Source organism: Trachemys scripta, chromosome 1, assembly GCF_013100865.1.
Source record: "Trachemys scripta elegans isolate TJP31775 chromosome 1, CAS_Tse_1.0, whole genome shotgun sequence".
NCBI classification, from domain to species: Eukaryota; Metazoa; Chordata; order Testudines; family Emydidae; genus Trachemys; species Trachemys scripta.
Window position 1 is genome coordinate 309,689,696 of NC_048298.1, and position 15,011 is coordinate 309,704,706.

The following is a 15,011-nucleotide window of genomic DNA, read 5'->3' on the forward strand; positions in this document are numbered from 1 at the left end:
CCATCAGCCACGCCCACAGTCCACCTCCACTTCTCCCAGGCTCCTCCCCCACTCTGCCCCAGGTCCTGCATAGACATATGATGATCAGGAAAACTTGACAGGGTGATCTCTTCCTCTTATATACGTTCTTGGAAATTAATGTTGGTGTATCTTATAAACCATGACTGCTAAATTTATGCACTCAGAATAGCTTACAGGGTAAATCCAGAGAAATGTCTCTGAGTTTTATAGAGTTATTTCAGCTTTATACTGGTATAATTCAGAGCAGAATTTGATCCATCATTTTTTTTCATTTAAGTAACCCTAATAGCATGCAGTGTCTACAGCTATTTTTATTTTCTTCTTTTCAGGAAGAACACAGTTTAAAGTGGGAATTAAAGCACTTTCCCCCAAAGAAGTCATCCGGATCCACATCCCTAACCTTATGGATAGGAATGATGGGTCATTTCTTATACAGTATCGGATGTATGGGAGTGTCAATGAAGGGTTAAAGATTGAGGTACTTTATGGTAATGAACACGTAGCTCAGTCTCCTTATATTTTGAAAGGTAAGTTTTCAGTTTACCATTTTATGGTGACAGCTACAGAAATGTTATAGACTAAACTTTGGCTAGTAGGAAATGGTAACAAACTGAAGGTACCAATGCTTTTTCTGGTTTAAGCAGCCCCTTACACAGCCTACCTCTTACACAGATTAAAGGAGCAGAAATAATCTACATATAGATCATTGCCAAATTATGGGACATAAATATTTAAGCATGTAGACCATGGTCCCTGAACTTCAGGTCCTGCCTCAGAACATGCCTCCCTAGCTCTTGTTGCAGGGTGACCTTCAGGTTTTGTGGAGTGCCACAGCAGAGACAAAACTTCTTCATCTGTGGTCTAGCTGTGAGTGCTATATTTGTCTAAAGGAAACCTCACCTAGTAAAGCAAGGAAATCCATGTTGTTCCCAGCAATTCGTAATTTGTTCAGTCCATCTTACCGTAAGATGGACTGAACAAATATTCTTACCTTTGTGATTTCTAAAGCATGGTCCTTTCTAGACATTAAAATCTTATAACCAGCCCCATGTTCTCTCCTTTTTTCTTCCTACAGGCCCAGTTAAGATCAATGCTGGTCCCTACACTCTAAGTTCCACTTAAAAGGGGAAAATAATGCAAACTGTTTTCAAATTTCTGGTCTGCTTCTTTGGTCGTCTTCTCTCTTCTCACAGTTGATTGGTTGCCTACCAAGGGAAAAGGATGAACACTGAAAACAAAACTACTTCTTCAGCATCATTTCCCACTCTTTCCTTCTCCTGATCAAAGTGGTTTTTTTTTGTTTGTTTTTTTTGTGTATAGCATCCTATGTACACACTATTATAAAACACTTCAAAACTGAAGCAAAAATGGGTTTAAGATGAGATTTAAAGAAAGGCAGTAAATTGGAGGATGAGTTTCAGATAGTTTGGAACAGCAAAAATGAAAGCAAATTTCCTCCCTGTTTCCACTACTGCTCGCCTGGAGAGGACAGAACCGTAGCCAGAGTAGGTGCAGATGGGGTAATAGATTGATACAACAGTAGAAAATGTTGATGTAAGACTATGAAAAGTTTTGAAAAATTGGAGTACTGTGGATGTCAAGTGAAGTTGACAGTAGATAGGTGTGATGTGGTCCAACTGCAGCAAGACAGTAGCCTGGGTACTGGTGCTGGAGCATACTTACATAGTCACTAGTGTGACAGAGTACAGTACTTGTTTTTAGCTAGAAGTTCATGGAATAAAGTTTACTTAAATGCTTAGTCCTTATTATAGTGTATAAATCCACACTGATCCAAAAGGACAGACTACATGATTAATTATACATAAAAGAAAGCACCTCACACTAAATGTAAAGACTGTGGCACCATGAAGTTCTAAATAAAGGTTAAAATATTGATAAATTAAGCTGTACAGCTGAATAATAATATTGATGGATGCTTTAAATAGGCATTCTGGCTCACTGGCAGGTAGCATGACATTGGTACACAACTTTGTTTTTTCAGTAGAGATGATTGAAAAATGGTAGATATTTTCCATGACATTTTTTTTATTTTTTTCATCAAAAACCCAGACAATTTAGAAAGAGAAAATTTTCCAAGAAAATATTTGTTGGTAAAGATGGTCTTTTTATTCTAAAAAACAAAAAAAACAAAAGACTTCCACCAGCTCTAGTTTTAGATTTTTGTATCCATCAGGAGTCTTGGGCATTGTAAGATGAGACTATCACAGAAGTCATACATTCTCATTGCTTTGTGTTCTGCAGGGCCTGTTTATCATGAGTATTGTGAGTGTCCAGAAGAAGATTCTCAGACCTGGCAGAATATTCTCTCTTGTCCATCCCAGGAGCCTCAAGTTACTAAGGACTTCACTTCTTTTCCCACCATCAACCTTCAGCGGATGCTTCATGAAGTCCCAACAAGGTTTGGGCAAACGAGAGGTGCTATTGTTCATTACACTGTTCTCAATAATCACATCTACCGTCGTTCCTTAGGGAAGTACACAGACTTCAAAATGTTCTCAGATGAAATGTTGCTCTCATTGGCAAGAAAGGTACCCGCTATATAAGACTTTTGGATCACACAGATTTGTTACCATTTGGATATTATATTCATACTTTTATTTTCATACAAACCTTAAACGACTGCTGCATATTTAATTATTAAACTAAGATTTTATTTTTATTTCTGCATCTGCATGATATCATCTGTTTAGGAAGCCTGAAGTCATTGAAGTCAGTAGGAAAACTGCAGGCACTACGATTCTACAGGCTTTCCTGAATTGGAACTCCAATTGCACAGATGGCTTGCAGGGTTGAGGCTGTAGTCAGTGTCTTTATCTCAAATAATGCTGATCATTGACTGATTGTGAGAGACAAAGATAGGTGAGATAAAATCTTATTGGACCAACTTCTGTTGGTGGAAGGGACAAGCTTTTGAGCTTCACAGAGCTGTTCTTCAGGTCTGGGGAAGGTAACTAGAGTGTCAGAGCTAAATACAAGTTAGGACAGATTGTTAAGCATAGGGGTTTCACATGTGCTATAGGAGGCCACTTAAAATGAAGTGGACATTTACAGAGCCGGTTTTAGGGCGATTCAGCTGATTCCCCAGAATCGGGCCCCGCAACGTCCCGAAGGAGCTGCCACCGAACTCTCGCCGCTGTCATCGGCGGCAGCTCAATAGCTGCCGTGGAGGAAGGTCCCTCCGCTGAAGTGCCGCTGAAGGCACCAGCAGCCAATTGAGCTGCCGCCGAAGTCCCGGCACTGTCGTCGTCAGCAGCTCAATCATTGCCGTTGTCTTTGGCAGGACTTCAGCGGCAGCTCCTTCGAATTGGGCCCCGCGGTGCCTAAAGCCGTCCCTGGACATTTAAGGGGTATCCAGCAGTTGGGTAAATAATGAGCCCATTACAACAATTTGTAACACGCTTTACTGTCTGATACCCCTTAATTGCCCACTTCATTTTAAGTGGTCTCCTACCGTATTCTCCCTTCCACCATCAGAAATTGGTGGAATAAAAGAGACTTCCTCTCCTATCTTGTCTCTCTCATATCCAGAGACCAACATGGCTACAACAACACTGAAAATGATTGATTCTTTGACACAAGAAAACTGATGACGGTACTTTACTTTTAAAGCATGAGTAGTTGAAGCATAAACCTTTCTGTAATTGTCCTGTATTGGATATTTTTCTAGGTTCGTCTCCCTGATGTCGAGTTTTATCTTAATGTTGGAGATTGGCCAATGGAACATCGAACAGCTAATGATACACCTGGCCCTATACCTATTATTTCATGGTGTGGCTCTGTGGATTCAAGAGACCCAGTCCTTCCAACATATGATATAACCCATTCAACACTTGAAACCCTACGTGGTGTTACAAATGACCTCCTTTCTATTCAAGGAAACACAGGTAAATTAGAATTCATAGACTTTACAAATCAATTCCTAACCCCATTAAAGGTGAAGTAACAGAGCATATGTAAAGAGAGATATTGGCCAAAATTTTCAAAGCAGGATAACTTATATAAATATCTAAATAAGAGTGGCCTGATTTTCAGAAGTGCTGAACACACAACATCCACTGAAATCAATGGGAGCTGAAAATGCTCGTATTTAGTGCCTAAATATGGATTTCAAAGTCTGACGTTAGGCACTCAGGCTTGAAAATTTGACCTTTAATTCAGACTTTTGTTACACCCATGCAACACCATTGACTTTTAAATTAACAGTCTCCCATTTGGGTTCTGGAAGCAATACTTTGTGTTAAAAAGAATCTCTTCCTCCTACAGGTATAAAAGTTCACAAAGCAGACCATAAAAATCCTTTTGAAGTGATTTATGCTCTGTCATGTTAGTATGCCAAATACAATTATTACATTTTGCACTGGAATGTTTTTTAAGAAAATAAGCACCCAGTAAAGTGTAGTTACTGTGGTTTCTTGACAGATGTAAATATCATGATTATAACTCCCTTCATCCAGTAAAGTGCTTTAGAATGCTTTAACCAAATATTAGTCCAATTCCTGAGAGGGGATTTGGGCTGTTGTTGTAATTGTTTAAATTAAACTGTGAAAATGAATGGCAAGGCAGCCTTCACTACACTGAAAAATGGAAAAATATTGTGTGTGTATAAAGAAAACCTCAAGGGCCAGGCTTTTTTCCCCCCTATTTGTTTGTTTGAACATTAGAAAAATTCTCTTGTTCCTGGGAGCCTCTATGGCCACTTAGGGAATTAAGAATATGACGTGATGAGCACCAAAAAAATGAAACCTGACCGAGGAAGTGATGTTTATTTAGACAGTTTAAAGCTCCCTCTCCTTCACCAAATATTTATTTAATTCAAATACCTGATAAACAGTTTGGACACAAGGTCTCTGTTAATGACTCAGTATACCTGTTCCTTCAATTAAGGATAGAATAAGCGGCTCCCATCCACTTCTCTGGGTCCTCCACGGAGACTACCAGCACAAACAGGAAAGGCAAGATTTGACATTTTGGATATTTCTAAAAGTATAACAACAAGCAGAATGAAAATCTTACAGGCTTTCTCTGTATATTGTAAAGATACAAAAAAGGATAAACACCTTTTTTTTCCCCCTCTGTAGGTCACCTTTAAGTGACCTCTCAAAGGTCTGGCAAAATTGGCTGCTTAATAGAGGTTACTAAAGTTGGAGTGGAATTATGTGTTGGGATATCATAGGATATCAGGGACCTCAGGAGGTCATCTAGTCCAACCCCCTGCTCAAAGCAGGACCAATCCCCAGACAGAATTTTGCCCCAGATCTCTAAATGGCCCCTTCAAGGATTGAACTCACAACCCTGGGTTTAGCAGACCAATGCTCAAACCACTGAGCTATCCCTTGCCCCTGTTTGGGTGGACTTTTAAGATTGAAGGTCTCTTGCTCAGACAAATATTTTTAATTAATTAAATAAGACAATTTTCTTAGAGACAATATAGGTGAGGTAATATCTTTTATAGGACCAACTTCTGTTGGTGGAACGGACAAGCGTTCAAGCTTCACAGAGCTCTTTTTGTTTCTTAAAAGAAAAAGACTTAAATTTTACATTTTAAGAAGTTTTTTCCATGCTAAAACTTCAGGGCAGGGCAAATATTTACCAGTTAGGTTTAAATGTTTCTTTAACTAACAAGTTCATAATGGAAGTTATGTTGATACCTATCAGAGGGGTAGCCGTGTTAGTCTGAATCTGTAAAAAGCAACAGAGGGTCCTGTGGCACCTTTGAGACTAACAGAAGTACTGGGAGCATAAGCTTTCGTGGGTCAGAACCTCACTTCTTCAGATGCAAGTAATGGAAATCTCCAGAGGCAGGTATATATCAGTGTGGAGAAGTCAGATATCAGGAATGGCAATATACAAAAACCTGTAGGAGAACACTTCAACCTCCCTGGCCACACAATAGCAGATGTTAAGGTAGCCATCTTACAGCAAAAAAACTTCAGGACCAGACTCCAAAGAGAAACTGCTGAGCTTCAGTTCATCTGCAAATTTGACACCATCAGATCAGGATTAAACAAAGACTGTGAATGGCTATCCAACTACAGAAACAGTTTCTCCTCCCTTGGTGTTCACACCTCAACTGCTGGCAGAGCACCTCACCCTCCCTGATTGAACTAACCTCGTTATCTCCACACTGATATATACCTGCCTCTGGAGATTTCCATTACTTGCATCTGAAGAAGTGAGGTTCTGACCCACGAAAGCTTATGCTCCCAGTACTTCTGTTAGTCTCAAAGGTGCCACAGGACCCTCTGATGTTGATACCTGTTTTTATCATACATGGGAGCGTGACCCTGATATCATAACAAATTTGTATTGAATGTATGAGCATGTGTAATTTAAAGATTTCAAGGCTGTCTCCCCCCCCCCCATCTCATTCATTATCTGTAGGCCCTTTCTGGCACAACAAAACAGAGCGAGCTTTCTTTAGAGGTCGAGACAGCCGAGAAGAACGTCTTCAATTGGTGCAGCTATCTAAGGAGAATCCAGAGCTACTAGATGCTGGAATAACAGGATTTTTCTTCTTCCAAGACAAGGAGAAAGAGCTGGGAAAGGCTCAGCTCATGGGATTCTTTGACTTCTTTAAGGTTTGTCACATTATATTGCAGACATAGGCTTACTTTGCAGTTAAATGGTTACTAACTGAAGAGAGGCAGCTTTCCTTTTTAACTTTGCTGATTGCATTTCAGTGTTTGAAACAGTGATGCTGCCCTGGGCATATGCGGCCATACAAAATAGATATTTTACCCATAAGTAAAAACATTGTGTAAAACATCCTTTTAAAAAAAACATACTGTGCTATCCATTGTGGTCTCTTTGACTTTAGTGGGCTTTAGATCAGGCCTTGTACTCAGATTTCTGACCCCCTGTAACTGTGTACATTTCTTATTTAACATGCAAACTGTGGGCATGTTTTATATAGATGTAGGTGCACTGTGTATTTCAAAACCAGTTCTTGTAGCAGCGGGTCAGAAAAGTATATTGAATGTTGCTGATTTATTTGAATAAATAAATAAATAGCTGCAACTCCTTCAATTGCTATGTCAGCAGCAGGGGAGGAGGAGGATGTGAAATGTCCTCTTTAACTTTGCTCATGCGTAGACATCTGCAGTCAGAGTTTCCTGGCAGCTGGATTAGCCATAATGTTATTTCTTCTTCGTATTCTTCAAATGTGATTCACAAAACAGGCAGGCATGGTTGGCTTCAGTGTTCTGTTTCTGTCCTCTGAAACTGCTTGGGTTATGTTGTGCCACTCATTGGGGATGGTATGAAGTCACACCACCTCAAGGGGAAGGCTTGTGAGTGAGGAGATGGAGAGGAGAGCATTTGGGGACTGATTCAACTCAGAGTCTCTAATATATTAAAAATATTATCATTTGCAATTATTTTAAACCTTATATTTGCCTTACAAAATTTTAATTTTGATTTAGTGGCTTCAATAGAATGTAATGAATCTGCTGATCCTTATGGGAAAGTGAACAGCGATCCTGTAAACAAAGTTGCAGGAGAGTTATCAATCTCTGGAAATAAAGGGGGCATAGCCTCAGCTGGTATAAATTGTCACAGCTGCATTGACTTCAGTAGCTATTATATTTTATGCCAACTGAGGTTCTGCCCCATGGATTATATCAAAAATGCTAAAAACAGCCCTCTCCAAAGTGAACACCATATATTACTTTTAGTGCAATGTTTGCTAGTACTCTGTTTACTTTTAATTGAGGATAAATTTGGTCCTCTTGAAATGAGAGATTATCATGAGAGAGATAGACTAGAACTAAATGACAGCTTCCCTCACCCACAACTCTATCCTTGTCCCAGCCCTCTTTTTAACAGAATGCCCATCATGGTGTCCATGTGAATTGTGTCGTGGTTTTGTGATGTGAACTGAGGACAACCAGGGGTTAGGTTCTTCATAATAAACTGCATAATATTTGGAATTCATGTATATAAAACATGGAGCTGATGTGGAAGAGCTGAAAAGCTTTGGTGGGCACTTAGATGAAAGCATTTGATTTTCTTACCCCTACTGTCAGTTGTTTTGGGGTTTTTTTTACTGGGCTTACACTTCACAAATATTGAGCCATATCCATCTTGCTTTATTTATTGAGTTCTGTGGCACTATTAGGGTGAGCAGTATTTGGTTCGTTTTTAATTGACCCTGAGGTCAGCCCGGTGGAATAGGTAAGTGAGGACACTGAGGCATAGAGGCTAAATGATTTGCCTAAAATCTTGTAAGGAATCTGTGTCAGATCCATGATTAGAATCCAAAGGTTCTTAATTACCAGTCTTGGGCCTAAACCACAAGATGGTGCCTTTCTCTAGATACTTATTATTTCCAGGACATTTTGAGACTGTGCATATATCTAACACTAAATAGGCTGAAAGATGAGATATTTTGATTCAAAATATTTTTTCTCCTTTTTTGCTTCTTTGTTTTCACTTTACAGTACAAATATCAAGTGAATGTAGATGGGACAGTAGCAGCGTACAGATTCCCATACCTCATGTTGGGTGACAGTCTAGTACTGAAACAAACCTCTCAATACTATGAGCACTTCTACAGTGAATTAAAACCATGGAAACATTATGTTCCAATTAAAAGAAACCTTGATGACTTGCTAGAAAAAATAAAATGGGCTAAGGTAAGTGTTGTTACCAACAAAGTTAAAAGGGGTACATTGACATATAAACAAGCACATTCCTAGTGGTCCTTTTCCTTTTGTATTGCTAAATCTTGTGTTCTGCATCAACTCTGCACTGAGATATTCAGATAAACGGTGTATATATTGCTATTATTATTCATTTAATTAAATGAAAGTAAGGCCCCAATTCAGGTAAACATCCACATTCAGGAAATCACTTAAGTACAGCCTTAACTTTAGGCATGTGCTTAAATGTTTTGCTATAGAACAACTTTAAATACATTTTCAGATCTTTAAAGATTGCTTTCAAACCTTGGATTAATTTTTTTTTTCAAATGCTGTGATCACAGAGTAGAAATTATTAATGCAGATATCCTGTTCAGATGTACCAAAATAATACCTTCCTGTAACATAGAATGAGAGAGACGGGCTATTTATAAATATGCCAAACATTATTGTGGTGATGTAGAATATAGCTGAAACTAGCAGTGTGAGAAACACAGGAAATGTTTTAGTTCTGAGTATTGTAGTTGTTCACAAAGGACCAGATGAAGGGCACTACAAGCTTTGAAATGAAGCTCTAAAACTCTTGAATACAAGTACATGAATAAAAATGCTTAGTACATGACCCACATCACCAAAACACATTCCACGTGTGTAATCAAGGATGGTTCAGTTGAAAAGCTTCACAAAGAACAAAGCTGGAAACAGAAACACTTAATTACATGCTGTAGGAAAAGACAAAAACTACTGTTCTGTATACTGTGTAACCAAATCTGTGTGAGAGACATCAAACCTGCTTATGAACTGGGCTGTGACTTGGACAATACAGTAGAGCGGTAACTGACTGATTTTTCCAAATATATACAATTGGCCACCAATACTCTTACCAGCAGCCCTAAAGATATCAATGTCTTTGTGACCATGCAAGCATACTGATAAATTCTAAAAACCTGGAACTAAATAATGTGTTCTTGCGCTGTATCGGTAATTGTACATTGGGTAGCATTCCAGTTATTACTACAGATCTGAACAGCCCTCTTAATGAGAGTTATCATGCTGGAATTTAATTGATTCACTGATTGCTGTATTATTCACTGCTGTTTCTTTCCAATTTCTCAGGTAAATGATGAAGAAGCTAGGAAGATTGCTAAAGAAGGACAGTTAGTTGCAAGAGAATTACTGCAGCCTCACAGGCTTTACTGCTATTATTACAAAGTGTTCCAGGTTAGTACAGTGTGACATTTGGTTACGTTTTCGCTTAGCTGCTACTAGTTCTAGCCCTACAGTTTTCTATTCTTAAGACGTTGTTCATGATAGGTTGTAAGGGATCATCCAAGAACTCTGGTAGAATGTACCTCATTATTACTGGGATGCAGTCTGACCTACCAGCAGCCCTACTGTGAAAGGGCTCTCATGATTTCCCACCCCATCTGCTTTGTATTCTGTGTTTTGTAGTGCTTTATTTCTGATTAAGACAGGTGACCTTCTGTTGGCCTTTGACCCTTTGGCTAGTGTTCCTCCTTTTGCTAGCTCCAACTTCATCCTCTGAACCAATGTCCCAACATGGCATTGGTTCTTTGGGAGGCCCTGGTTCTGGTTACTGGAAAAGGAAGCCCTGGCAATATGGCAGCTGTGCTGCCACGTAGCAGGGCAGGCCAAAGACCCAAGTCGGTTGCAGATGACACTAGTCTCACACTGATTCTGGGGGATCCAGGGAATTTGTGGGCTGTCCCCGTGGCCTGTTTCTTGGTGGTGAGCAAATCATACTCAACAATGTAACAATTGCGGAGAAAACTGAGAACCCTACAGGGAACCTCCCTTTTAGCTTCCTTCTATAGATTTGCACATGGAAATGGAAGGTTGGGCCCATTATTAATCAAATTACAGAGATATTGTGAAAGAAGGAGTAACAGGAGTTGGTCACAGCCTGAGGAGCAGGGGAGAGCAGAAGAAGGAGTGTTGCCCACAGAAATGGAGTTAGCAGAGGGGACTTGGGAAGCATCTAAGATGACAACTAGCCATCCAAGAGGGTATGTGAAAGAGATGCAGGATTAAACAAAAGGGTATAGATCCAACCAGTTTGTGCATGATGCAGTTTACATGACTTTCACTTCAAGAAGCAGAATTCTAATTTGACTCCGAAACCCTCTGCTCTCTATGCGTATTGAATTGCTTTGCTGTTCTGCTATACAGAATCAGATTTCCTATGAATGCACAGTTAATGACCTCACTTTTTGGACTGTTTAGTGTGCAAAAATATGACCGATCATTTGCATGTGTTTATATTAAGCGGTTTCATACTGTTGATGACCGTATTAAAGCTGACATTTAATAGGACATAAGACAAAACATTAAAGGAAGTTCCAGATCCAGTTTAGTTTATTAGTAGGTGTTTCAATGAAAACCTAGTAAACAGACTGTAACTGATGTAGGAAGCAGTGTTTAAAGTAAGGCTTGAGAATGGAAGGGAGGAGAATTCTGTTACATGAATTACATGCTATTGTGTCAGCTCCCTTAAATGTCACTTGCATATTTCAGAAATATGCCAAGCACCAAGCCAGCCAACCTGAAATAAGAGATGGAATGGAACTTGTACCTCAGCCTGATGACAGCACCTCCGTCTGCAATTGCCATAGGAAAAAGCCTTTAAGGGAAGATCTATAACTGTACCAAATGAAGAAAACCACTCTGGTTTCACTAAGGATGCAAAAATATACATGGGATTTAAGCTGTGAAATCTAGGACATACTTGTGCACTGGGGAACATTCTTGGTTAAGCGCTCTTATTGTATTTGCACACCTTTATTCACTCTGCCTATGATATACGAGTTCGTGCAAGTTCTTTTACAGGAGCATTTCTCACACAACAGAACAGTATTAGATTTCTCTATTAAGTCATCTACTGATTTCTATTTTCTACTGAAAATAACTTTTTAAAACCAGAAATTATTCTACCACAGTATTAAGCTGAATACTATATATACAGCAGATTTGTAACCGTAGACACAACGTGGATCATTTTAGGTTTGCAAGTTCCAAATCTGGTATTACCATCTGATGTTTATTTGATGGTCCATGTCAGATAAATCTTGTGATCTCCATTCAGATCCTAGTGAAAAGTTGTCCAAATCAAGAGTCAGATTGGGGGTAAAAAATGGTGGTGATATTCTTCCAACCTCCACATGTGACCAAAATGAGATACCTTCACCCCTACTGTAGATTGTATAGATATTGAAAATATGATCCTGCTATGGTCAGGACACTTGCCTGAAACTCAAGAGACCTGGGTTCAGTTCCCTGATCTGCTACAGAGCCTATGCCGGTATAGCTACTTCGTGTAGACATAGTGTAAATCGGGTCCTGAGGCCTACCATGTATTAGAGGTGACCCCTTTCCCACAAAACAACCTGCCCCTGCTGAGTCAAGCACCTAAAATGCTAAATAAATGCTTAGTACAACCCCCATTTAGTCTAAGGATTTGTGGAAGGTGTCAAAACAACTGGGTAAGTGGTGTGTGAGTGTGAAAATGACTCATGAGGAATGTGGTGTATTACCGTAATTTAGATATGAGGGGTTTTTTGGCTGTTGAGGGAGGGGACAGGAGCTCAGATAAATGTAGCTGTTCTGAATGTGTGAGAAGGTATTTCAAGGGTGGCTCTTGTTTGACTGTAAAATATTTATTATTCATTTTTCTGATACAGGCACATGGAAAAAATGCAAACATGGCATTGACATTTGTATCTGCTATACAGAACCAAGAAAATGGAGGGGAAAATATATAAAATAAACAAACCAGTTCATTTAGCGCTGATGTGGCATGGTTTCTTCAGAACACAAAACTCACAACTTCTGTATCAGAACAATAATGATTATCAAGCATGGAACATCTGGACTCTAGATGCTCTCCTTGCAATCATTCGTTACATTTCCTTAGATGAAACATCTGGCACTACCAGTCACTTTACAGGGTTTAGTTCTACACTGGAATAAATAGTTTGAGTTTTATTTGGCATGGAAATAAGTCCTAGAAACCAAACAGAACCACAAATATAGTTCAGTATGCTAAACAAATTTGGCTCCAGAAAATACATGTGGCGTTCATTTGCTGTCATAAAGCTTCCTACATCCAGTTCAGAAACAGGGTTACACTGCTGAACCAGATACCTGAAATCAGGTTTCTGCTCCTTCTTTCTTCTCCATGTGCAGCACATTTCTTGTCCGTCTTCCATGGTAACATATCACTTTCTACATTACTGTACTATGCTGACATGACCTGACTAGTATGCCCTTTACCAGACAGAATCAAGATTTGCAGAGTTTAGCATGTTTATGTGGCATTGTCAATCTACTTTTCATCTGCATTGATCAGTATTTTTAAAAAATACATTACTGTGCTAATCAAGGGAAATTAAGCCATGAATTGTCATACCAGATGGATGAAACAACAATTTTGTTCATGTTTCAGAACAGAGATCCAAAAATGAAAGGTCTTCATAACAACACTATGCTTGGGGGGAAATTTCTCTGAATGTCTGTGTAGGAAAAGATTCCAGAGTGGTAGCCATGTTAGTCTGTATCAGCAAAAAGAACAAGGAGTATTTGTGGCACCTTAGAGACTAACAAATTTATTTGAGCGTAAGCTTTCATGAGCTAAAACCCACTTCATCGGATGCATGCAGTGGAAGATACAGTAGGAAAATGTATATACACAGAGAACATGAAAAAATGGGTGTTGCCATACCAACTGTAACGAGGGTGATTAATCAGCCACACTTTCAGAGGCTCGTTCACCTGCACATCTACCAATGTGATATATGCCATCATGTGCCAGCAATGCCCTTCTGCCATGTACATTGGCCAAACCGGACAGTCTCTACGCAAAAGAATAAATGGACACAAATCAGACATCAAGAATTATAACATTCAAAAACCAGTTGGAGAACACTTCAACCTCACTGGTCACTCAATTACAGATCTCAAAGTCACAATACTCCAACAAAAAAACTTCAAAAACAGACTCCAATGAAAAACTGCAGAATTGGAATTAATTTGCAAACTAGACACCATTAAATTAGGCTTTAAGACTGGGAGTGGATGGGTCATTACACAAAAGAAAATGGTTTTCCCATGCTAATTTTCCCCCCCTCTGCTACTCTCACCTTCTTGTCAACGGTTGGAAATGGACCATCCTGATTATCACTACAAAAGTTTTTTTTCTTGTGCTGATAATAGCTCACCTTAATCACCCTCGTTACAGTTGGTATGGCAACACCTATTTTTCATGTTCTCTGTGTATATATATTTTCCTATTGTATCTTCCACTGCATGCATCCAATGAAGTGGGTTTTAGCCCCTAAAAGCTTATGCTCAAATAAATTTGTTAGTCTCTACGGTGCCACAAGGACTCCTCATTGTTTCTACCTTGAATTGTCCCTTAGACTATGTGCTAACTACTTATGCTAAACAATCTGCACTGCATTTATTTGAGATGCTTGGAGTACCTTTCCCAGACCAGAAGAAGAGCTCTGTGTGGCTCAAAAGCTTGTCTCTCTGACCAACAGAAGTTGGTCCAATAAAAGATATTACATCACCCACCTTGTCTCTCTATACAGGAGCAGGTATAAATACATGAAAGGATGGGGGTTGCTTTACCAAGTGTGAGATCAGTCTAATGAGATAAATCAATTAACAGCAGGATACCAAGGGAGGAAAAATAACTTTTGAAGCGGTAAGAGAGTGGCCCGTTACAGACGGTTGACAACAAGGTATGAGTAACAGTAGAGAGAAATTAGTACTGGGGAAATTAAGTTTAGGTTTTGTAATGACCCAAGCACTCCCAGTCTTTATTCAGGCCTAATTTGATGGTATCCAGTTTTCAAATTAATTCCAGTTCTGCAGCTTCTCGTTGGAGTCTATTTTTGAAGTTTTTTTTATTGAAGAATTGCCACTTTTAGATCTGTTATTGAGTGACCAGAGAGATTGAAGTGTTCTCCTACTGGTTTTTGAATGTTATGATTCCTGATGTCAGATTTGTTTCCATTTATTCTTTTGCATAGAGACTGTCTGGTTTGGCCAATGTACGTGGCAGAGAGGCATTGCTGGCACATGATGGCATATATCACATTGGTAGATGTGCAGGTGAGCGAGCCCCGGATGGTGTGGTTGATGTGGATACGTCCTATGATGGTGTCCCTTGAATAGATATGTGTACAGAGTTGGCACTGGCGTTTGTAGCAGGGTTTGGTTCCTGGGTTGGTGTTTTTGTTGTGTGGTGTGTAGTTGCTGGTGAGTATTTGCTTCAGGTTGGAGGGCTGTCTGTAGGCGAGGACTGGC

The 15,011-nt window shown here is 39.4% G+C and overlaps 1 protein-coding gene across 2 annotated transcripts in view; it reads left to right on the plus strand.

Annotated features, from left to right (window-relative positions):
- Positions 1-12,483, plus strand: part of POGLUT3 (protein O-glucosyltransferase 3) — a 65,289-nt gene extending 52,806 nt beyond the window's left edge. For both annotated transcript variants that reach the window (XM_034758831.1, XM_034758830.1), the window contains 7 exons: positions 351-548; positions 2,284-2,570; positions 3,710-3,926; positions 6,424-6,620; positions 8,481-8,675; positions 9,798-9,902; positions 11,217-12,483. In XM_034758831.1, the coding sequence (XP_034614722.1) occupies positions 351-548; positions 2,284-2,570; positions 3,710-3,926; positions 6,424-6,620; positions 8,481-8,675; positions 9,798-9,902; positions 11,217-11,342 (1,325 nt within the window). In that variant the 3' untranslated portion in view covers positions 11,343-12,483. The remainder of the gene's footprint in view (positions 1-350; positions 549-2,283; positions 2,571-3,709; positions 3,927-6,423; positions 6,621-8,480; positions 8,676-9,797; positions 9,903-11,216) is intronic.
- The last annotated feature ends 2,528 nt before the right edge of the window (positions 12,484-15,011 follow it).